The sequence below is a fragment of the Dipodomys spectabilis genome, unplaced genomic scaffold, assembly GCF_019054845.1.
Source record: "Dipodomys spectabilis isolate Male_0828 unplaced genomic scaffold, ASM1905484v1 ptg000127l, whole genome shotgun sequence".
Classification (NCBI taxonomy): domain Eukaryota; kingdom Metazoa; phylum Chordata; class Mammalia; order Rodentia; family Heteromyidae; genus Dipodomys; species Dipodomys spectabilis.
The window spans coordinates 4413043-4437500 of NW_024870804.1; the positions used below are offsets into that span (position 1 = coordinate 4413043).

General features: G+C 47.8%; 1 protein-coding gene across 1 annotated transcript in view; it reads right to left on the reverse strand.

Moving 5' to 3' along the window:
• Arhgap17 (Rho GTPase activating protein 17) overlaps window positions 1-24458 on the reverse strand; it is an 86950-nt gene that overhangs the window by 36988 nt on the left and 25504 nt on the right. Inside the window, 3 exon segments of the mRNA XM_042689769.1 lie at window positions 3896-3969; window positions 9308-9412; window positions 13060-13099. Coding sequence (XP_042545703.1) covers window positions 3896-3969; window positions 9308-9412; window positions 13060-13099 — 219 coding nt within the window.

The following is a 24458-nucleotide window of genomic DNA, read 5'->3' on the forward strand; positions in this document are numbered from 1 at the left end:
ACTCAGGAGATCTGAGGATCACAGTTGCAAGCCAGCCTAGGCAGGAAGAATCTGTGAGACTCTTCTCTCTAATTAAACAGTTAAAAAGCTAGAAGTGGAGCTGTGGCTCAAGTTGTAGAGTGCTAACCTTGAGCACAAAAGCTCAGGGATAGTGCCCAACCCCAAGTTCAAGTCCCAGAATCAGCTAAAAACAAAACCAAAAACACATATAACACAAGCTAGGCACCAGTGCCTCATGCCTGTCATCCTAGCTACTCAGAAGACTGGAATCTGAGGATCAAAGTTTGAAGCCAGCCCAAGTAGGAATGTCCATCAAACTCCAGAAGCAGAGGTGTGGCTTAAGTGGTAGAACACCATCCATGAGCAAAAAAGCTAAGCATCTAGATCCTGAGCTCAAACCCAATGTACATGTGTGTACATGGACACTCCCCCCCCCTCACACAGACACACACACACACACACACACACACACACACACACACACATGTGTAGGGTAGCACTTAACACTAAAGTCCAGTGCATGAGATGGCTGCATTCATATTTCCAAAACTGGGGAGGCCAGGCCACAAAGATCACCTCTTCGAGACCAGTCTGAGCTCCACACATAGCAAAACCCTCTCTCAAACAAATAAACAAACAGGAAGTGAGTTGTGTTTTAGAAGGAAGCAGACTGGGCTGGGGATGTGGCTCAGTGAGCACTTGCCTGGCATGAGTGAAGGCTGGGGTTCAATCCAAGGAAGGGAGGGGCATTCAGTACAGGGAGGACAGGAAGGGGGAGAGGATGGGTGGGCCAAGGAGGGAAGGAGGGAAAGTACTATTTCCAGCACGTGTGTGTGTGAGATGAGGGGTATAGTGTTCACAACCTACTCAAGAATTAGGGACTCAAGTCAGAAGACAATTAAGCTTTCCCCAGGACCCTGGTGGCCTAATGTGCATGTGTGCGGATGAGGGGCTGGCTAACACCGGAGGCTGGCAAACATCACATCTGTGAACACGCTGCTGACCTCACACATGTGTGTGTGCACACGCGCGCGTGCATGCACGCAAACCTGTACTGTCACAGTTGCTTTCTCTCTCTTGTCTCCTTGTCACCCTGTCCCTCTAGAAAGTGGCATGGGGTGAGGCAGCCGTAGTGGCATCGTGGATCTGAGTTTTGAGTACAGGCTTTGCTGTGTGGTCTCAGGCAACTGCCTTATCCCCTCTGTTTGCCAATGTCCTCCTCTCTAACATGGGAGCATCCGTGTTACCTACCTCCTCCACTGTTTGCAATAGTGAGCTATACTTGCAGAGTACTCTGCATGGGGCTAGCACACAGCCCCACTCTGGTCAGGCTCACTGAGGCAGCTGGAGAAGCAGTTACAGACACATATCCAGGCTGGAGGGTACAGGGATGCTGGCTGCGGCCACAAGCCCCCTGCTCTGGACAGGGCCAGAGCAGCCAGCGTGGGTCACGAGTGGGAGGAGACCATTCTGTTTACGGAACAAAGGAAGGATTGTGGGGGGAATGGGCAGAGAAGGCTGAAGGTCATGCCCACTGGGAAGCAGGGCCCCTCTCACAGGGGCAGAGAGCAACAGGACTTGGGGCAGGAGCCTCCCACCCTGAGAACTGCTATCTCCTCAGACTTCTGTATTACTTCATCAATGCACCCCGCCTGCTGTGGGGGACTGGGGAGCAGAGGGACAGCACAGGAGGATGGGAGGGAGGACTCCGGATGCTGTATAGCCCAGGACACCTGTGCTGGACAACAATTAGTTGGGAATTTCAACATAGCCAGCACGGAAGAAGAGTTTGGAAGATCCCGACATCGCAATGATGGGTATGTATTTGAGGGGCTAGACTGGTCAGCTGCTCCGGGAGGACGGTAATTGTCACATGACCCTATCAATGCATACAACTCTTTACTCTGTGTCAATTAAAAAAGTAAACCACACATAAAATTTTAAGTCAACTCAGGTGCTAAAGGCTTACAACTGCCACTCAAGAGGCTGAGATCTAAGGTTCCTAGTTCAAAGCTGGGCAGGAAAGTCTGTGAGACTATTTCTAGTTACAGACCCCAAATCCGGAAGTAGAGCTGTGACTCAAGTGATAGAGCGCTAGCCTTGAGCAAAAAAGCTCAGGGACATCATCCACACCCTAAGTTCAAGCCCCAAGATCAGAATGTACACATATGCACATGCGCATGTTCACACACACACACACAAATACATTTAAGTTACAACAACAACAGTGGTCAGGTTTGGTGTTACATGTTTGTAATCCCAGCTACTCAAGAAGATAAGAGGATTCTGGTCCCAGGCCAGCCTAAGTAAAAGCTAATAAGATGCTATCTGAAAAACAAGCTGTTACCAAAGGACATGCCCATGCCTGTAATCCCACCTAACTCGGGAGGTGGAGGTGGGAAGATCACCTTCCAGGCAAAACTGTCAGACATCATCTGGAAACTAAAACTGGAAATGAAACTAAAACTGGGGGCATGGCTTAAGTCATAGAGCACTTGCTCAGTAAGCTTGAAGCCCAGAGTTCAATCCCTTGAACTGCCAAAAGAAACAAACCACAAAAATCCAAGTAATTTCAAATAATTTAGAAAAATACACTCTCCTTCCCACCCCCAGGTAACGCTCTTTGGTGGTATTTATGCTTGCTGGGTAAGAGTTCTATCATTTGAGCTGTGCCTCCACCCCCCCACCCCCAATACACTGGTGCTCATTGAGCTAGGGTCTGGCTTTCTGCCTGGACCACAATCCTCTTTTTTTTTTTGCTTCCTGATACAGCTGGGATGACAGGCCTAGCTTCTTCTAGCTAAGATGGAATCTCTCAGACTTTTTTCTACCCGGCCAGGCTGGCTTAGAGCTGCGAGCTTCTCAAGCTCAGCCTCTTCACACAACTAGGATGACAAATACACCACTGTGCCCAGGTATTTGGTTAAAGGGGGACAAGGGTGTCTCACATGTAGCCAGGGTGGCCCTAACCTCAGCTTCCCAAGTAGCTAGGGTCACAGGTGTGAGCCACCAGTGCCTGGCTAGGAAAACACACACACACACACACACACACACACACACACACACACACATACACACACACACTTGTTTTTGGGGTGCAGGTGCTGGGGTTTGAACTCAGGGTATGGGCACTGTCCCTGAACTATTGTGTTCAAGGCTAGTGTTCTACCACTTGAGCCACAGCTCCTCGTCTAGCATTTTGATGGTTAATTGGAGATAAGAGTCTCATGGATTGTCCTGCCCAGCTGGCTTCAAACTGTGATCCTCAGATCCTCCAAACTAGCTAGGATTAGAGGCATGAGCCATTGAAACAAGTACTGCTGAATTTTGATGGCTATCTTCTTTTTTTTTTTTCCCTGACCAGTTCTAGGGCTTGAACTCAGGGCCTGGGCACTGTCCCTGAGCTTCTTTTGCTCAAGGCTAGCACTCTACCATCTGAGCCACAGCACCACTTCCAGCCTTTTCTGTTTATGTGGTACTGAGGAATCGAACCCAGGACTTCATGCATGCTGAGCAAGCACTCTACCACTAACCCACATTCCCAGCCCATTGGTGGCTATCTTGAAAGGAAGTGACTCCTAATTAGGACTGAGAGGGACAAGCCAGAGTCACGAATGTATGTGAGCCAACACCAGACACAGGAAAGGTGTGGATGGAACTTCTCCATGTCCAAGCTCAGGGGAATACACATTGACCCTATCAAAATACTATTGTCAGCAGCTCCTTTTAGCCTAGATTCTACTGGGATCCAGAGACTGAGTCTCGCTTTCTCCCCAGTGTCTCAGCCGCTGTCTGGTACCCGGTCACACCGATGCTGCCCATGCCACACCATCCCCCCACCTCTTCCCAGACTTGAGGCCTCGGCTCTCCTCTGGGGAAGCAGGACCTTACTTACCCCAGCAGGGACTCCTCTAACTGGGCAGATGCCTCCTGCATGTTCTGAGCCAGGGCTGTGAGAGGGAGCTTTTTCTGGAGGGCAGAACACAGGGTGGGATTCTGTTATTACCTGACCTTGACCTAGATCCTCACCACAGCTGCTCTCTCCCTCTGGATAAACTGCACCGGGCAGAAAAGACTATGGTTCCCCATCACCAGCCTTCCAGGGATGCGCTGAGTGACTTCATTGTTGTGATGCAGTTTGGGGCTGTTGACTAAAGTAGACCTTTGATGTTAGGTGTCTGCACCACAGTTGTATACCTGTGAATTGCTATGAGGATTGGGCTGCTACTGTGACCATTATTAATCAGTGCACCCAGGTTGAGAACTACTCGTGTGACATGCCTGGGACCAGAAGTGCTTCAGATTTTGGAGGGTTTATTATTATTATTATTTTTTTTTTTGGGGGGGGGTCCGGTCCTGGGGCCTGAACTCTGGGCCTGGGCGCTGTCCCTCAGCTCTACAGCTCAAGGCTAGCGCTCTACCACTTGAGCCACAGTGCCACTTCCGGCTTTTTTCCTTTTTTCTTATGTGGTGCTGAGGGATCGAACCCAGGGCCTTGAGCATGCAAGGCAAGCACTCTACCACGGAGCCACCTTCCCAGCCCTATTTTCTTTAATAGGAATATTTGCATCAAGTTTACTAGTTGAGCCTTCTTAATCTAAAAAAAAATCTGAATTAGTCCAAAATCTGAAAGGTTTTTGAGATGTATCCTGTCAGTACAGAGAAAGGTTCAGATTTAGTGACTGGGTCTGTTAAGACATCCCTGTAATCACAGCCATTCAGGAGATTCACATAGGAGGACTGAGGTCTGAGGCCAGCCTGGGCAAAAGCTCAACTCTATTTGAAAAACAATATCAAAAGTGCTAGAGGCGTGACTCAAATGAAGAGTACCTTGTTGCCTATCAAGTTCCAAGACCTTGAGCTCAGTCCCTAGTACAACGAGTCCTCCCCACCTACCCAAAGAAAGGATGAAGAGAGGAAAGTTCAGATTACACAGCATCTGGACTTCAGAGGGTTTTTGTTGTTGTTGTTGTTTTGTTGTTGTGGGGCTTGAATTCAGGGCCTGGGTGCTGTCCGTAAGGCTCTTTGTATTCAAGGCTAGCACTCTACCACTTGAGCCACAGCACCACTTCCAGTTTTTGAGTGGTTCATTGGAGATAAGAGTCTCCTGGGGGCTTTTCTGCCTGGGCTGGCCTTGAACTGCCATCCTCAGATTTCAGCCTCTTGACGAGCTAGGATTGATTACAGGTGTGAGCTACCACCACTGTGCTTTGGACTTCAGAATTTTGAATTAAGGATACTCAGTCTGTGCTCTGTTCTGTGCACAGACCTTGTACAGACTTGCTCTTTTATGTATTCTCAACTTTGACTATGTCACTGTAAAACCTATTCCAAGCAGTAAATTGAAATTTAAAAATAAAGTGACATTAGATATATTCACCCATTTCCCCTCCCTCTAAGTTATCCATTTATAAATCGTGGTTCTTTCAGCCCCATGAGACCACCACAGGCCACCCAGATCCTTCAGCTGTGCTGTCTTTCCAAGAGCTAAATGTTAGGAGGTGCAAGTCCAGAACTGAATGAATACTGAAAAAAAAATCAGTCTAAGCTGGGTGCTAGTGACTCACACTTGTAATCCCTACTACTCAGTAGGCTGGGATCTGAGGATTGTGGTTCAAAGCCAGCCTGGACAACTGAAAGTAGAGCTGTGGCTCAAAGCAGCAGAGCACTAGCCACTGTCAGGGACAGTGCTCAGACCCCATGACTGACCAAAAACAACAAAACAAAACAAATTTCAGTCTCTTTTGATACATACCATTCAAGATGGCCACTGAAATTAGCCTTGTGTTTTCTGTGCCAAGTCTCGTTTCTAGTGCTCGTGACTAGGAAACTCTGCAGGGCACAGGGGCTCATTAGTGAAGATGCTGTTTGCCAATACTCAAGTCCCCGGAGGATCTGGTTTCCCAGGGGTGAGCAGCTTTTCACGAGCCTTGCTTTGTAACAAGCACGTGCACTGCGGAGGACGGTAATTCCGCATCTCACATGCCTGCGGTGGAGGCTCTGTTCCACCTCACCTCTCCCCCCTGCCTGCCTCTTCCAGTGCAGGGGAGTGACTGGAAGGCTGTGTTCTGGAGCCCTGCACACCCCTGGGGCTTTCTCCACATTACTGAGCCCTAGGAGAGCCCAGCTGTTCCCGCCGCTGCATGCTGACTCTTTTCCCCTCGATGCCTGTCAGGCACTTTCTGTGGAGACTGGAAAAGGAAGCTAAGGCATGAGCTCTCACAAGTGAGGGCCAAGCATCTTTGCTCCTGCTGCTTGCACAACTTCTATCACCCACACCAATCGTCTTCCTACAGCTCAGGCGCTCCTCCTCCAGGAAGCTGCCCCTGACTACTTCCTGCCTGTGGGGCCCACTCTTGGACCTCCCACACCACCTTGAGTATATTTTCTGCAGTGTGTGGTTTTGTAATGATCTGTTCTGTATGTATCACTTCATTCCACTCATTCTAGACCTCTGAAGGTGCTTGATGAACATCTGCTTGCTTTTAGTGAACACAGGTGACAGCTGGGCAGAATTTCAAAGCAGACAACAGGAACATGGGCCCTTCTGGTGAAGGACAGTGACAATCTGGAAGCTGACTATAGAGGGGAAGGGAGGAAGCCAGGGGATAAGGAGACTGATAAGATAAAGTTGGACCTGATTACAGGGGGCTTAAGTCCTGCTAAAGAGAGTGGACTTTATCCTAGGCAATGGGAAACAGCCAGTGTCCCTCAAAAGAGGTGCCCCCCCCCCCGCATTATGGGGCACTTCCTCTGTGGAACTATTTCACCAGGCACTACAGAACATGTAACACCTTGGTTCCCACGCTCCAAATGCCCACAGTGCTCCCAATGCTGTAACGACCCCATCTGTCCCTATACATTTCCAATTGTCCTCAGGGGTGTGACTCCAGGCCCCTGCTAAGAATCCCTAAACTAGGATTTGTTCTTGTTTCCTCTGGAAGGAGGATGACCGGACGGGTCGGTATTTCAGGCAGCTGTCTCTGGTGATCAGGTGGAAGACAATCGGAGGTGAGGGGCAGGCAGGAGGAGGAGGCCACAGTCCAAGGTCAGGTGTGCATTAAGGTGAAGGTGGAAGACAGGGAGCGGAGGTGAGGAATTGCAAAGATATTCACAGAGAGAATTAATTGCACCAGGCAGCTATGGGAGGTTGGAAGATAATAAACAGACACCCCCCACCCCAGTTCCTTGTTTGCACAGCAGTGCAAACAGAATGTAAGAGTGCCAACACAGAGGCAAGAGTTGGCTGGGCATGCTAAAAGAGACTGCAAGGGTGGGCACGTTTTGTTTGGTGTCAAGGCCTCGGCTAGGAGCTGCGAGATCAGAGGGGATGGCTCGGAGAACGTGACTTGGGAGAATGAGGAAAGCACATTCTTAAGAGACAATTATACCGAGGGCAAGCAGACTGAGCAGTCAGGGCCAGGGAATGAGGAACAGCAGAGATGGGATCAGTGCTCAGGGTCTGGTCCTGAAAGGCAGCCCAGAAGCAAGTATTCCTGTGACCCTGGGTGTATGCAAACGTGCACTCTGGACTTGCACGACTGCTGTGCAGGGAGAACCCTGTGGTCAAAGTGCTTAAGAAGCCTGGCGCAGACATCTGAAGATGAGTTCTTTCCCCCCTGAGCCACCCAGTGACCAACTAAACACAGCAAGCCCTCGCTTCCCAGTGTGCCACTGAAACTGCCACTCTAATGTGGCACATGAGGATGTGAGCACATGCTCATACGCTCATAAGGAGCTTAGAAAAACAAGAACCCAACTGCCTGATGGTGCAAAGCAGCTGTGTTCTGCTGATGGCCCCTGGGGCCTTTACCAAAGCATGCTGTAGTACAAAATGGATGATCCTGGTCCTCCCAGAATCCAACCTTCTCCTCTCCTATAGTATCCTGGTTTTCCTTTGGGATCCCTTCTAGCCTAGGAGCGGCAGGGCAGACCAGAGACTCCAGGGCTGGGCCCACCAGCATGTCCCACCAATTCACCCAGCCTCACCCCTCAGCCCTGGAACTGGAGTGGAATGGGAAATATGATTTGATACAGATCAGAAATGTCATTGCCAAGGGCTTTTATAGCTTTTTCTCTCTCTCTCTCTCAGAGCTAAGGACTGAACTCAGGGCTTTGCACTTGCCAGGCAAGTACTCTTCCATTGAACTAAACCTCAATCCCTGCCAAGGGCTTGGAAAAAGAAGCTCCCTCAGCTGGGCAACCGTGGCTCATGCCTGTAATTCCAGCTACTCTAGAGGCTAGGATCTAAGGATTGCAGTTCAAAGCCAGCCTGTGCAGGAAAGTCCCCGTGAGACTCTTATCTCCAATTAACCACCGGAAAACCAGAAGTGGAACTGTGGCTCAAAGTGGTAGAGCATGAGCCTTGAGCAAAAGTGCTCAGAGACAGCACTCAGGCCCTGAGTTCATGCGCTACAGCTGCCAAAAAAAGAGAAGCTGTCTCATTCTGAAATAAAGAGACTGGGTAATGCTTCTCCTAGATAAGTGGCCCTTGATGTCTCCTGATTGTTTCCCAAGCTATTTTGCTTTTCTATTAGGTTTAAGTGTCCTCATCCGGTGTGCTTTGCTTTTGTTAGGTTTGATTCCACACAACTTATGTGGTTTGGGTCTACATAAGCTTTGTACTAGCTGCCATGAGCTGCTGGTCATCAAGACGTGAGTCTACCAGCAGTCCACCGGCTCTCCAATAAAGACTCATAATTTGGCCTCTTAAGTGGTGTCTTCTCTGTATCTTGCTGACTGGATTTATTGGGTTAGCCTTACAACAGTTCCATTAAGAAAGCTATTGGTAGACCTGTTCTCTCCAGGTGGAGGGAGACATAGGAAGCAGACTTTCATGGGGCCCAGCTCACGACCACTAGGAAACTAGTGTCCAAAAGAAGCAGACACCAAAGAAGGCAATGGGAGAGATGGAATGAGGCTGGTCTGTGGTTTTATCACTAAAATGCCACACCCAGTCTGACCAAGCCCACCCCAATGTCTGAACTTTTCAGCCAGTAAGTGCTTTCCATCATCAATCTGCAATAGTCTTCAGGTTTGTGCCAAAAGATTCCTCACTGACATGCCCATTGTCCTGTCAGTGACCAGTGATTTATCAAAGCCGTAAAGGCTCATGGAGAAGATTCGGGGAGCAGAGCAGTCAGACCTGGGACGGCCTAGACAATAAAGTGGTGTGGTCAGGAGGTGCCACAGGCAAGAACGGTGACGGAAGAACCAATCTGAAGGCGAACCTGCTGATGCTGCTCTGGAAAACCCCATCCACCAAGCGGGTCAAAGCCACAGGAAGACGGGAGCGTCTGATACTCACATGTCTCCTCTCCGTGTCGGTGCCATGCTGACCTTGGAAGCATGCTATCAGGCGCTTGTGGGAATGGTGGCACATTGACCGCACTGTGTCCAGGCGCCGCTCGATCTGACAAGGCAGAGACAGAGAACCGTCTGCATTCAGCCTCTTCAGTGTGTGATGCTGTCATGGGGGTGAGGAGACGCACTCTGCAGTCTCACGCTTTGGCTTCTGGGTGTGGATGGACGTGGATCCCAGCTTAGGCAACTCTGGGCTGCTCGGTGCACTGCACACTATCCAGCAGTGCCTCTATCCATAAGACACCAGTGGCTCCCCATTGCTGGTTGTGTGACAACCAAAAATGTCTCCAGGCATTGTCCAACTTCTCCAGGTTGGCAAAATCAGCCCTGGCTGAGAACCACTATCTCCCCAGCGCTGACGGCATTAGACCCCTTCAAAGTGAAATCCATGCAGGGGAAGGGGACCGCCCTCGCTAAGCCTTCCTGTCAGGTGGTGGTCAGCTGGCCCACCATGGCACCAGCAAGGCCCTGGATCCAGCCAAGCAGAACTGTACTGACCCGTCCAGGCCCAGACCCACTGCTGAGTGGGAGAAGCCAAAGGGAGACCAGAATGCCTCTCTAGCTCGCAGCTGGGGAGCCTATGCACACAACACGCAAGGGCAATGGTCAAAATCAAGTGTCTACAACTGCAACTTACCACCTATGTTCTAAAAGTATTCCTTATTAGGCTTAGGGAGTGTTTTTGTTTTTGTTTGTAAGATGTCCAAAGCAGGAGGAAACGCTGGCTCGGGGACGCAAGCGTCCTGAGTAGCTTTTCCTGGGATATGGCTGTTTATGGCAAACAGAGTTGCCTGTTACGGGAAGGAATGCCAAAAATGTGTATTCTGATGACTCATGGAGAGTGAGAGCAGGCCCTTGGGGACGCTTTCTATTTTCAAGAAAAGCCAACATTTTTGAAGCAAAATATATGTTGTTGTCCTCAGAGGTTTTAGCGCACGAGTTGTTGCTTTGCACCTCTTTCCTGAAAGAACCCCCCAACTTGGGCTGCTCATCCGCAGACCCAAACTCGGGCCACCAGACCCCAGATGTGGCAGGTAGACTAGGAGCATACTCCCATTACCTCCCGGATCGAGCAGTGATAATATTCTAAAACATCTGCCATGAGAGCAAAACAAACAAAACAAAGTCCCGTGACTAAATTTTGATATCATTTTTTATCATTATATAGTTTTGATAATCTTGATAAACTTGGTATAATGGGTCTGCCTCTTTCATAGCCCACAGCACTGTCTCTCCTGGGATCAGAAGCTGCTCACATATTACGTGTGAGCAAACAGAACAAGTATTTGTTGGGTCCCTGGGTTGTGTATTAGAAAAACAGTAACAGCTTGAGGTTCTTGTTCTCCTGGGATCTACAGCCTCCTGGGGCAACTCCACCCAACAAAAGCAAAATTCAGCCCTTGAAAGGCTCTAAGAGACCTAAGAAAGAAATGGGAAAAGGAAGAACAAATCATAGGTTCTTTTTACCTGAGAAAACAACATATATCTCTGTGGCTTGCAATGATCCTAAGACTAACACCAAATTACATTCCTCATCCATTATCTGTACTTCCCATGGTGAACTCATTAAACCCTCCTAGTGGTGCCCAGGTGTGGGGCATTCCATCCTGGAGAGAGCTGGAACCTAAGGGACCAGTAGGTGAAGTAGGTCCTTAAGGTAAGAGAGTTGGCCAGCAGCAGCCCAGCATGCTCACACAGGAAGCTGGGTACCAAAGTCGGCCCTCTGAGGGAAGAGGGAAAACACCTGCGCAAGTAGCAGAAGTGAAGATCTGTGCCATTAAGGCAGGAGCTTCTAGGGATTGGCAATGCTCTCAGCCATTTACTCTAAGGGACAATGAATGATAAGACACTGTCCATCCCCTATGGTTGTGGCCATGAGCATTCATTCAGCCATCTCCAGGTACCTGTGCAGGCCTAGGCCTCAGGTTGTAAATGAGATAACACTCTATAATTTCTGTATTGCTCACGTGAGATGGGGAGAGAAAAAACCTAGCATGCTTAAGCAGAATCCTGAAAATGAATTTAAAACACGTTAAAATCTAAGAATAGATATTAAACATTTAATAACTATGCTCCCTCAATAAGCTTTTCAAAAACTTCTATTTAATATTTTAAAGGCTTCTAGTCTTAAAAAAAAAAAAAGATAAAAAAGAAGGAAGAAAGGAAGGAAGGGGGAGAGAGAAAGGAGGAAAAAGGGACAGGGGGAAGGGAAGAAATGCTTTTAAAAGTCATATAGGCTGGGGGGAGGGGCATAGGCCAGTGGTGGAGTACATTCCTAGCATGCACAAACCTGGGGTTGAATTCCTAGCATCCAAAACTGAAGTAAAACAGAACCCCAAACCTGAGTTCTGCATACATAGATTTCGCTAAGTGGATTAAGAGTTTTCAAGAAGAAAACAACTGCACTGACTTGTGTGGACTGTTTCCTTGTCACTATTCCATAAACAATACAGTGTAACAGCTGTTTGCCTTAGCACGAACATTTCACCGGGTTACAAGCCATCCACAGGGGACTGAAAGTAAGCAGGAGGATGCACAGGCGATTGCCAAACTCCAGGCCATTTCATAAGACTCCTCTCCACCTGTGAATATGGAGGAATGACTGACCACAGGCCATTTACAGATGGCTGAGGACTTACAAAGGTGCTTTGTCCTGGTGTAGTAAAAGCAGCATTTTTCTAAATTATGCCACTTCCTCTTCTACATGGGAAGACAGGCACCTAGGAGCAAACTTTTGGTGCTCAGGTGCTCATGTGGGTAGACCTGCTACAGGTTATAGAAAATGAAAAGCAATGAGCTGGGAAGGTGGCTCAGTGGTAGAGCGCTTGCCTTGCAAGCATGAGGCCCTGGGTTCGATGCCTCAGCACCACATAAGCAAAAAGAAAAAAGCCAGAAGTGGTGCTGTGGCTCAAGTGGTAGAGCGCTAGCCTTGAGCTGAAGGACAGTGCCCAGGCCCAGAGTTCAGGTCCCACGACCAGGCCAAAAAAAAAAAAGAGAAAATGAAAAGCAAGCAGACAGGTAAGGAAGCTTGCCCCTCCTAAGAATTCATCCGTGCATCAGGGAATGAGCAGAAACTGTTCTATGTCCAGAAGAAACTCCCAGCACTACGGTTAAGAGAATCACAGCAGGTGGAATGGAATGGTGCCAGCCAGAATGTACTGAAGGGAATGAGAAGAAAGGAGGTTGGGCCTCGGGATGGTGTTGGACCTGTGTCCTGTCACCAGGACCTGCCAGCCCAAGCTGGGGAGCAAGAGCCTAGGAAGGACAGAGATCTAAGCTCTGAGTTGCAACTAGAAGGCCTTGTCTTCAGCTGACAGTGCTTTCTTTGCCTACTAAGGACACTGGCTGGACAGCAGATTAGAGCCTCAGCCTGCCCAGGACCCATGACTGGGTCACGGTGCCAGAGCCTGGCCAGGCTCCACCCCTCCCAGGACCTGGCACTGGGAGACAGGACAGCCTCATCTGAACTAACATGACACTAGGGTTTCAGATCCTCTTGCTAGCACCACATACTCTGCCACTTCCCTTTCCTGTCAAAACCAAGCCCATTTGTTTTATTCCCTTCCAGCTTAAAAAAGAAAAAAAACAAACAAACATGCTCTCCTGCTGAAGTATATACATAATCATTGGCCTTGGATTTCTTTTTTCATTCTATGTCTTTAAACAGATCACATTAAGGACACTTTCTTTTGTTACCTGTAATAGATCTTCACTGAGGACTTCTGTTTTCTCAGCTCTGTGGGGGGAAAAATTAAATATTCAGAATTAAAATCCAGAAGAAGCAACTTGTGAAACTTGTGAGGAAAGTTCCCTGACATGCACATCGGATGGCAGGTTAAGTAAAACCAAAGAATAACAAAAACGGAGCCAGGTGCCAGTGGCTCACACCTGTAATTCTAGTTATTCAGGAGTTTGAGATCTGAGGATCACAGTTTGAAGCCAGACTAGGGGATAAGTGAACTCATCTCTAATTAACCACCCAAAAAAACCCTGGGTAACATTGTTCAAAAACAAATCTACTCATTACCTAACATATTTATATAACTGTAACCACTCTGTAGGTTACCTTCATAATAACAATAAAAATAAATATTAATGAAAAAAAAAAGCTAGAAGTGAAGCTGTGGTTCAAGTGGTAGAGAGCCAGCTTTGAGTGAAAAAGCTTAAGGACAAGGCCCAGACCCTGAGTTCAAGCACCAGTACCAGCAGACATGCACATGCATGTGCACACACATATGCACACACATAAACATACACAATGTGTGCAGAAAATTGTAACCCAACAGAAGAATCCATGGTTTCAAGGCAGTGGTTCTCCACTTGAGCACGTACAGATTCACCCAGTGCCTTGCTTCTTTCAATCACCCTTTCACAGGATGCATAGAGGACTCTATTCTAACTCAGCGAGTCTGAAGATAGGCCCCTACCTGCTCAGGACCTCCTTGGAGAAGGTCTGAGGCTGCCCTTTAGAGAATAGGATTCCTCTCTCAAAGCTTAACGTTCAGTTCTTAAAAGGATCCTGTGTTGCTGGGCTACAGTGGCTTACAACTGTAATCCTAGCTACTCAGGAAGCTGAGATTTGAGGATCACTGTTTGAGGCCAGCCTGGGCAGAAAAGTCCCCGTGAGACTCTTAGCTCCAATTAGCCACTCAAAAACCAGAAATTGCACTGGGGCTCAAAGTGATAGAGTGCTAGCCTTGAGCACAAAGAGTCTCAGGGACAGGCCCTGGGTGCAAGCACCACTACAACCAGGGGGTAAAAAAAAAAAAAAAGGATCTCTTCCTAAATTTCACTTAGAAACATTATGCAAATACATGTCTAGACCAAAACAGGCAACAGTAACAACTGAGTATTCCTTCCGTCTTTAACTCAAAAAGAAACAAAGTATTTCATAACTCTCCCTTTGCACAGCCCTAAACCTTCCCAGAAACCAAGATGGTGGCCAACCATCAGAAGATGGATTCGACAGATCAATCAAACAGTTAGGTGAAGGCTTGATGTATAAGTCTGCAGCATTATGGGAAGGCAGTGGAATCTTTAGGAGGAGGAAGTTAGGCCTCTGGGGGTGTGCCCTGGGAGGGGATTCTGGGGCCCTGCCTCTCTCTTTGCTTCTTGGTGTGCAAAAGGCTTCTTATGCCATGTGCTCCACCCCCATCTACTGTGCTGCCACTGATCATGGACCGGAGCCTGTGACACCGAGCCAGCAAGCCTTCCCTTCTTCTGAGTGGGCCTGCTCTAGGGATTTTGTCATGGTGATGGAAAGCTGACAAGTACAGAAAGCTGCCTTGCTGCCTTACATACCATCCACAATTGCTGCCACCTAAGTGCCATCACGGATTTCCAGTTCAGGTGGTGATTCGAGCCAAGTCTTTTAACATAGCTACTAAATTCCCAAGATGTGGATGCAACAAGGAAGTTTTTAAAGAGAAGGAAGAGTCTGAATTTTAGTGGAGTCAGGGAGAGTCCAAAATGAACTAGAAAAGTCTGCCCTTTTTATAAGCTGTATGGCAGTATGCAGGACTGCCTGACCTTGGCTATAAACCAATACAAGAGGAGGAAAGTCTGATCAAAAGAGAGAAGGAGGGAGGGGAGACATACAGGGAGAGAGGGGAGGGAAGACTAAAGTGACCTCAAAACACAAAGCTCAGGCAGGTGACAGTGGTTCACGCCTGTAATCCCAACTACTCAAGAGGCTGACATCTAAAGATCAAGATTCAAAGCCAGCCTGGGAGGGAAAGTCCTTATCTCCAATTAACTACCAAAAAGTGGAGCTGTGGCTCAAGTGGTAGAGCCCTAGCCTCGAGCACAAAAGCTCAGGGACACCACCTAGGCCCTAGGACCAGCATGTATGTGCACACACACACATGACACATGCACACATGTGCTCTCTCTCTCTCTCTCACACACAACTGCACAAAGCGTAAAGCAGCACAGCTGTGGGCAGGAGACAGGAGCCCCTTGGTGCCTTCCAGCCTGTGCTGAAGGGCAGTGGCATATCAGTCAAGCCGGGCATTGCCACAGAGGATCCATGGCCAGGGTCACAGAGAGGCCCAGTTAGCCCGGAGAATCTAATTCCAGGGGAAACTGGGACTCTGCCCTGACTGGAATACCTCCTCAGGCCCCAGGATCAGGGCCTGGAGACAAAGTCAAGGCCTCAGCACCTACAGTTGGCCAACTCTTAACCCTATGAACAAATTCTACCAGCAGCAGGCCAAAATATGCCATCCTAGCCCTTGCTTGGCATGCATTACTGAAGTGCCAAATGCAGTAAGTGAAACAAGCACCAGCTGACTAAGAGGTCAGACCAGCAGGCTCTTTTTGAAGCTAGCAGGAACACACCTGGCCAGAGATTCCCCCACCACCTCCATTCCTCTCACCAACAGCCTCCCCTCCTCTCCTCTAGGAAAACACCACCCTTGAGAAGATAACTTGCATTTTAGTCTCTACCCAGGATCAAACATCTGCATAGGTCCCTGTGTCTGTGACAGATCTCATTTGAGCTCTGGAATCTCTTCTCTCAGTATGAGAGAAAAGTCTGAAGGCCTATTTAACATTTTCTCAAGCTCACCAGAAAGGAGTTCAGCCTGGGAACCAGAGCATGGCCTTGGAATGTAGCACAGAAACTGGGGGCTCTCTTACACAGAGACCCTCTGCTGGCCTGACTTGGGCCCAAACGATCTGATCTCCTTCTTCCCTGAGACTGATCATATGCTGATTTAATTTAATTAATTTTTTGGTGCTGGTGCTAGAGTTTGAACTCAGGGCCTGGGCACTCTCCATAAGCTTTTTGCTCAAGGCTAGTACACCACCAGTTGAGCCACAACTCCACTTCCAGATTTTTGTGGTTAAGTGGGGATAAAGAGTCTCAGGGACTTCCCTGCCCAGGCTGGCACTGAACTAGAATCCTCAGATTCAGCCCCCCAAGCAGCTAGGATTACAGAAATGAGTCACTGATACCCCACTGAATTATCTTGAAAAAGAGTTCATCTTGATGGTGATGTGGAGTTTTTACTTGAGCAATGTCTAGCAATCATTCAGTATTCGAAACACCAGAAAGGTGCTCACTCAAACAGGCAGGTGAATTTACCAGGAAATATTGCTGTGGTTTTTTTTTCCCCATTGACCATGGTATTTCCCCTGCCAGATAAGTATGAGGTATGCTGTCTTGAGTTGCTGCTGTGCTTTTTAAATTTATCAAGGGTGGGGGACAACAGACTGAACTATCATGACACCCAAAGGCAGTAGAAAACAGCCAACAATGTAATCTAATAATAAGAATAACGCTTGCTCAGTCAGATTGCTGTAAATCAGACGTTTTGCTGCACAGCCCTAAGCTTTGTGCTTTGTCAGAGCCTTCTTTGTGCCCAATGTTCTGAGCCTGAAAACACACTTGAGTGTTTCCTGTCTATAACTGGGAAAACAATACGGGCCAGGAAGGAACTCGCCACTCGCCATGGAGTGCTGGGGCTTGTTTTTTCCTATGCAGGCCAATCTACCACCCCACCAGGCACTCCAGCAAGGCTCACCCTGCACAGGACCGTTCTTTTACTTTTTTTGGGTAATGACCGGTGGATGATGGGGCAGAAGGCACGTTTCTCTTTGTAATTTCCAAAGCCTCAAAGCGGCAGCCGCGCTGTGTGGGCCTTGATCTCGTCACCTTTCTTGTGACTAGGGGTAGTCGGGTCTAGCCTGCTACCTGTGCTCAACTGATGGACTCATCCAGCTCATCTGCTGGAAGAAAGGAAGAAGCAGATATTCCCAAACAAACCAACAAACAAAAAGATGGAAAACGCTTAGGCTAGGGCATGGCACCGAAGGAAAATATTCAATCAACCCGCCATTGGCATTGTCACCAGCCAAGCACAGAACACCCAGGTTCACGCCATGGACACAGGCTTTGGTCTGCCACGGAGAAAGGGTCTTCCTGACCTCCCCTGTCTGGGTGGGCTCCACAGATGGTGAGACCTGATGCTGACACTCTTCACTGCCTCCCCACCCCACACCACCCCCCAACATCTGGCTTCACCCAGTGCCCACAGCAGGCCCTGAAGACACTGGAGATGGCAGTCACAGTGGCTAAGAAAGGTTCAACAAATGAACTTTGCCTCAGAAGAGGTAATAAGAATTCAATTGGGGGCTGGGAAGGTGGCTCAGTGGTAGAGCGCTTGCCTTGCATGCATGAGGCTCTGGGTTCAATTCCTCAGCACCACATAAGCAAAAAGAAAAAAGCCAGAAGTGGCGCTGTGGCTCAAGTGGTAGAGTGCTAGCCTTGAGCTGAGGAACAGTGCCCAGGCCCAGAGTTCAGGCCCCACAACCGGACCCCCCAAAAAAATTAAAAAAAAAAAAAAACAACTGTCTTTTAAAGCTAATCTTTTGTTGTTGTTCTTGGTAGTGGGGTTTGAACTCAGGGCCTAGGTGCTAAGCCTGAGCCTCTTTGTGCTCAAGGCTAATGCTCTAGCCCTTTGAGCCACAGCACCACTTCCAGTTTTTAAGTGGTTAATTAGAGATAAGAGTCTCACAGAGGCATTTCTGCCTGAGCTGGCTTCGAACTGCAGTCCTGGGATCTCAGCCTCCTGAGTAGCTAGGATTACAGGCATGAGCCACCAGCACCCAGCACGTGAATCCTTGTTTAATTGGAAGAAAAACACAAAAAGATGACCTGTAGTACTACCGATTTTTCAATTTTACATTAAAGAGGAGTCAACATCATTCTTCTACATCTCCCAATTCCACATCCTAGACTGAATTACTATTACTGATTTTGTGTCATTCCCAGCATGGTCCTAAGTTTAATCACCTGATTCTCAATGAGACAGGACCGCCCTCCCCCACACATCTTGCAGGAAGGTCTGGGGAACCTCTGGCCAGGCCTAGAGACTTGTTTCTGATGGTTGCTACTTGTATCTGGTGAGTAAAGACCAGTCTGCTACTAAATTCTCTCTCTCTGCACACTATATATATTATACACATATATACTATATATACAGTATATATTTATATATACTACACACTATAAATATACAGTGTGTATCTATCTATCTACCAATCTATCTATCTATCTATCTGTCTATCTATCTATCTATCTATCTATCTATCTATCTATCTATCTATCTATCTATCTATCTATCTATCTATCTATCTATCTATCTATCTATCTATCTATCTACCGCTGTAGCTTTCCCCTTGATTAATACAAAGAGTAACCCACCTTGTATCCCTTTGTTATTGTAAAACCAGGGGGCAGGGCCGGGGTAGAGTGCTAGCCTTGAGCTGAAGAGCTGAGGACAGTGCCCAGGCCCAGAGTTCAGGTACCATGACACACGCACGCACGTGTGCGCGCACACACACACACACACACACACACACACACACACACACACACAAACTGACCCTAAACTTAGTGGCTCAAACTATACGAATGCATTCTTATACAGCTCTGGGGCGGGGGGTGGGGGAGTGTCAGAAGTTCAAATAGGTTTCTCTGAGCTAAAATCCAAGTGTCAGCACACCAAAGTCCCTTCTGGACACCCGAGAGGAGACTCCATTTCCTTCCCTTTCCAGCGTTCAGAAGCCGCCCACATTCCTTGGCCCTGCTCCTGCGTGAGGAAAGCCAGCAATGCGTGCTCCATGCCTTCCTCCCCAGCCACAGCTTCCCCTGGGGGACTCAGCATGACTCATGGGTCCACTCCTAATCCTTCCTGCCAACTGGCACTTGAATTCTACCATCAACCTTAGCAATCTCGACCAGGTAACCTAACACATTCAGGGGTTTGGGGGACAGGATCTTTAGGGAGGTTCTAAATTAGCAGTGCCAAGGCCTGAGAAATCCTGACTTCAGGACACAGCCGCACACATGTGGACACATACATGCATGACACATACCTTTACAGATCAGAGCAACAAACAGCTCTGCCTCCCTGTCTGTCATGGCTACACAGCACCCCAGGATTGAGACACGCCAGCACCTGTTTTACTGCATGAACTCGAGGTGGTATGCCGAGCTCGCCATGCTCATGGGCTAGGTTGCACATGAGGTTTGCAGAGGGAACTGAGGGACAGCGCCCAGGCCCAATGACCGGACTCAAAAAAAAAAAAAAAAGATGCTAAACACATTTGGCAGACAGATTTGGCCCAGAGGCCTGAGCGTGCTGACCCCTGCTCACTACACAAGTTAAAAATGCTCTCCCAAGAAACTCCAATCCTTCGTAATCACGTCTCAAAAGCCCAATGCTTCTGACTTTGAAGGGGGATTTCTGTCCTTTTCCAACAAGCACTTAAGAGGTGGAGAGAGGCTGGCTTTCTGCGACTTCCAGCTCTTGCATCTGAGATCTCTGAGCAGGAGATTCCTAGCATCAGGCACAATCTGCCTAGAGATGGCAAGTGTGGCTGAGGTGCCGAGACTAATACCAAACCCCGGGTCCACAGTGCTGGTCTGTGGCTCACCATTCTACTGCTTCTCCTACAGCCACTTTGATATGTCAATTAAAATGAAAAAAAAAAAAAAAAAAAAAGGACACTAAGAATTTTGAGTAAGCTCTTTTTTAAACTCTGTAGATATCCAAACGCATTTTGGAAGAATAAGCTTTAACTCATGCAAGAATCTGCATAGGTACACAGATCAACACTGCAGTGAAATCTGTACTTAGTGAAGTTAAAGAGACCAGACCCACAGCTGAGGAGTGAATTTCAGTTCCTGGGAAATCCCATTTTGTGCAACATTGTATCTCCTGTTACAAGTGTTGCTAATATCCACTTGAGCCTTTGTGCTGAGCTTGAGTGGACGCATTTCGTTTCATACTGAGCCTGGAAGACTGCTGAGCCAGTTCTGACTGTTTTATCTCATTAGATCAGCCGTCTTCTTGGATTTCTGGGAAGGAATCTGAAATCTACTTAATTGGATTTCAAAAATAAGGACCTTCTGACACTTTACCCAGGAAACAATTTGCTACACATTCCACAAAGTAATTCAGAAAGTCTTAAAAACAGAGGTTTTGGAACTCTAAAGGGATGATGGTGGAAATAAACTGTGCCAGTGTATAACATGTAAAAGAAAAAAAGACATTTCCCTGGGGGAAAGTAATAAAAGAGAAAGCATGTTAGCAATGGCATGGGGAAAACCTAATAGCACTTTATTCTGAATTATTTCTCCAATGATAGGATATACATATACATATACTTATAGCTTCTCCAAGATAAGGTTCTAATATTTACATTTTACTTTTAAGGACAGCAACAAAGAGCGTATCAGTCTTAATCTTCACAGTTACTGAATTCTAATCAATGTCTAACATGGACAGTTATTTTAAGAGGTTGGATGGAGTTTTATCATTTTCCTACATGTGTAAGCTTGTGCACACAGCTTTTTGTTTGCTTGGTTGGCTGTTTTCCTCTCTGGCACATGAAGTGGAATCTATTTGTTAGCCTGGCTCTGACCACATGGCCCACAAGTCTCAAAACCGGGCTCCTGCCTAAGGCAGACTCCAAGGAAACTCCCCTCCAACGAGCACACTGCCGCTTTCTTCATCTTCTCTCGGAGACTAGGAGGCCTCCTTCACTGGCAAACTGCAATCATTTGTGGTATCTGCCTGGCCCTGGAGGCAGCGGACTTTGAGACTGTTAAATTTCTTTAAGTGGTCAAAACATTGCAATGCAATCCTGCGTGCTGGTGGCTCAGGTCTGTATTCCTAGCTACACTGAAGGCTGAGATCTGAGGATCATGATTTGAAGCCAGCCTTGGAAGAAAAGCCTATGAGCCTCTTATTTCCAATTAACCAGCAAAAAGCCAGAGGTGGAGGTGTAGTTCAAGTGATAGAGCTCTGTCCATTAGCAAAAAAGCCAAGTGAGAGTGAGAGGTCATGAATTCAAGCCCAAGTATCAACTCTCTCTCTCTCTCTTAGACACACACACACACACACACACACACACACACACACAAATGTCGATGGTAATAAAATCAATTTTAAAAGAAAGCTGGGTGCTGATAGCTCATGCCTATATAATCCAGCTACTCAGGAGATCTGAGGATGGCAGTTTGAAGCCAGCCTGGGCAGAAAAGTCTGTGGGACTCTTATTTCTAATTAAATCAGAGAAAACGACCCGAAGTGATGCTGGGTGTGGTAGAGTACAAGCCTGGAGCAATAGGAGTTCAAGAACAGCGCTCGGGCTCAGGGTTCGAGCCTCAGGACCAGAAACAAACAAACAAATAAGTAACTGGAGGCATCATTCAGTGGTACAGCTAGGAGCTCTGGGTTTAATCCCTACCATCCACAAAAACAGAAGAAGTGCTAAAAGACAAGGCAATGAGACTCAAGTGGTGGGTCAGCGTGCTGCACCTGACCCCAGTTGTGGCTGCTGGCCTCGCTAGCTGCTGGCCTCGCTCCAACTTGACTGTTTGCCCTAAGTCAGCACACCTGGACTTTGAAAACAGGCTGTAGGTGACCCATCCCTCAGGTCTCCACAGGGCTCACCAAAAACCATGGTGCGGGGCCTCATGTTTCCTCTGAGCCATTCTGAAACTAGGTACCATTGTGAAAAAATACCCAGTTGGAAATGCTCGCTCTCAACTGTGGATACTCCTTAGAGCCCTGGGTCCAGGAGTCCAAAAGGGTGAGAGGTTGTGTGGGTAGGATGGGAATGGGGTTTAGCAGTAATGGAGTGTGCGATGATGAAAATGATCTCAACTTACACTAGGGTGATGGATACACAACTCCATTAATTCACGACAATCGATGAGCTGTACATTTAAAGGTCATGTGCCTCCTTGCCAGGCTTCCTTCCGTGAGGGAGCACAAAACACACTCGTGGTTCCAAAAGACCACAGCAAAGCTAAACTCCCTGTCAGTCAGTGATGTCATCGCGTCCTTGTGCAACGCATTTCTCACACAGTTGCAGTGATGCTGGTGTACACACACCCACCACAAAAAAGTACACAATAATAATGGTAGTGGCTACTGCTTTATGTGTCTACCACACCTTTCATCAGCCTTGTTTTAGAATATACTTCTACTTACAGAAATTCATGATACCACTTCTGGAAACAGCCTCCCATATCTCCTGGTCCCTGAGTCTCTCGTCTGCATCATCATCTCTTGTGCCTGATTTCACCTCCTCCGTGTTGTGCATCATGGCTTAGAAGCAATAGGCTGGACACACCCACACACACACACAGACCAGGTATAACACCGCAAATCACATTCCATGATGTTCACAGAAAGATGGAGTCTTCTAACAATGCATTTTTAAGTGTGTCCATGTCTAAGCAATGCAAGGCTCAATAGTTTTGTTGTAGGGGGGAAGTTGGGGAGATGGGGAGGGAAGGGATGGGAAGGGAAAAACAAAGGAGGGGGTAACAATGCTTGAAAGGAAATGTACTCATTACTTTACAGGAAATGTACTCATTACTTTACGCATGTAACTGTAACCCCTCTGTACAGTATCTTTACAATAAATAATATATAAAAATAGTATTGTTTTTTGTCAGTGTGTCACGGCTTGAACTCAGGGTCTGAGTCTGTCCCTGAGCTCTTTTACTCAAGACTAGCACTCTAGCCTTGAGCACAGCTCTACTTCCAGTTTTCTGGTGGTTAACTGGAGATAAGTGTCTTGCTGAACCTAGTGCTGGTGCCTCATGCCTATAATCCTAGCTACTCAGGAGGCTGAGATCTGAGAGTTGTGGTTCAAAGCCAGCCTGGGCTGGAAAGCCCGTGAGAGTGTTATCTCCAATTAAACAGCAGAAAACCAGCTCAAAGTGGTAGAGCACTAGCCTTGAGCCTTGAGCAAAGAGCTTAGGGAGAGTGCCAGGCCCTGAGTTCAAGCCCTATAAACACACACACACACACACACACACACACACACACACACACACACACACACACACACACACACACACACACACACACACAGAGGTAAAGAAAAGGAAAGAAGAGTCTTATAGACTTTTCCTGGACTGGGCTGTCTTTGAACCATGATCCTTAGACCTCAGCCTCCTAGGCAGCCAGGATTACAGGCATGAGCCACCAGCACCTAGCCAGTAAAGTTACTTAAAAATAGTACTCATGTTTGGACCCCAACTCACAACAACCAGCAACTGGAACTTGTCCTCTGGGGTAGACCCTGGCCCCCTCTCCCCGGGCAATTCCCAAGTGAAGCAGGCTGAGATCACTGTGGTAGAAGGCTCAGAGAGCAGCCAGGACTGGCAATGGTGTCTAGCAGTACAGGGCTGGCAGGCACAGAGCAGCAGCCAGATCCATTAAGCACTAGGTGTGGCCATTGGCTCTTCCCAGGTCAGCACTGCCTTGGAGTCGTCCCCAGTGCTGTATTCTCAAAGACATCTGCTCTCTTCCTTGTGGTCTTCACAGAGGCAGTCACTGAGACAAGAAACTAGTGGATACCAGGCTGTAAGTTTCATTTTGGGGAAAGGAGAAAGATACGGGATACACAGGTGCTAGGACCAGCCAGGGCTCAGTCAGACTCATCTGCCCCTGGAGTCCAATGGTGTCACTTGACAAGCCAGGGTGCTGAATGACATTTGTTCCACTGTCAAACGAGGGTGATCCTAACTATAAAATAAAAAATAAATGGTGGTTCATGTCTGTAATGCCAGCTATTGAGGAGATTTAAGGATCATGATTGAAAGCCAACCCGGAAGAAAAGTCTGTGAGATTCTTATCTCCAGTTAACCAGCAAAAAGTCAGAAGTGGAGCTGTGGCTAACGTGACGAGAGTACCAGTCTTGAGTGAAAAAGCCAAGGAAGAATGAGAGGCCCTGAGTTCAAGACCCACTACCACCATACTGGTCTTATTTATGATCTATCTCATTTAACGGCGATCCCTAAAGCCTAGTGAGTGTTCATGGGATGTCAGCTGTCCTGAGGGGTAGAAGGAATTATAATAGCCTGCAGATAGACCCAAAGTCCCATCTAAGAATGACACTCCCAAATGATCGAGCTGTTGGAGCTTGTCTGGAGGAAGCTGCTGCTGTGCACAGAGCACACAAGACAAAAAGCCATGTCCACCGCACTGCGGGAGCGGGCAGCCTGCTCACAGAAAACAAAGGTGGCTCTGATAGTGGCATGTGGGATGGAGGCACCAAGGAGA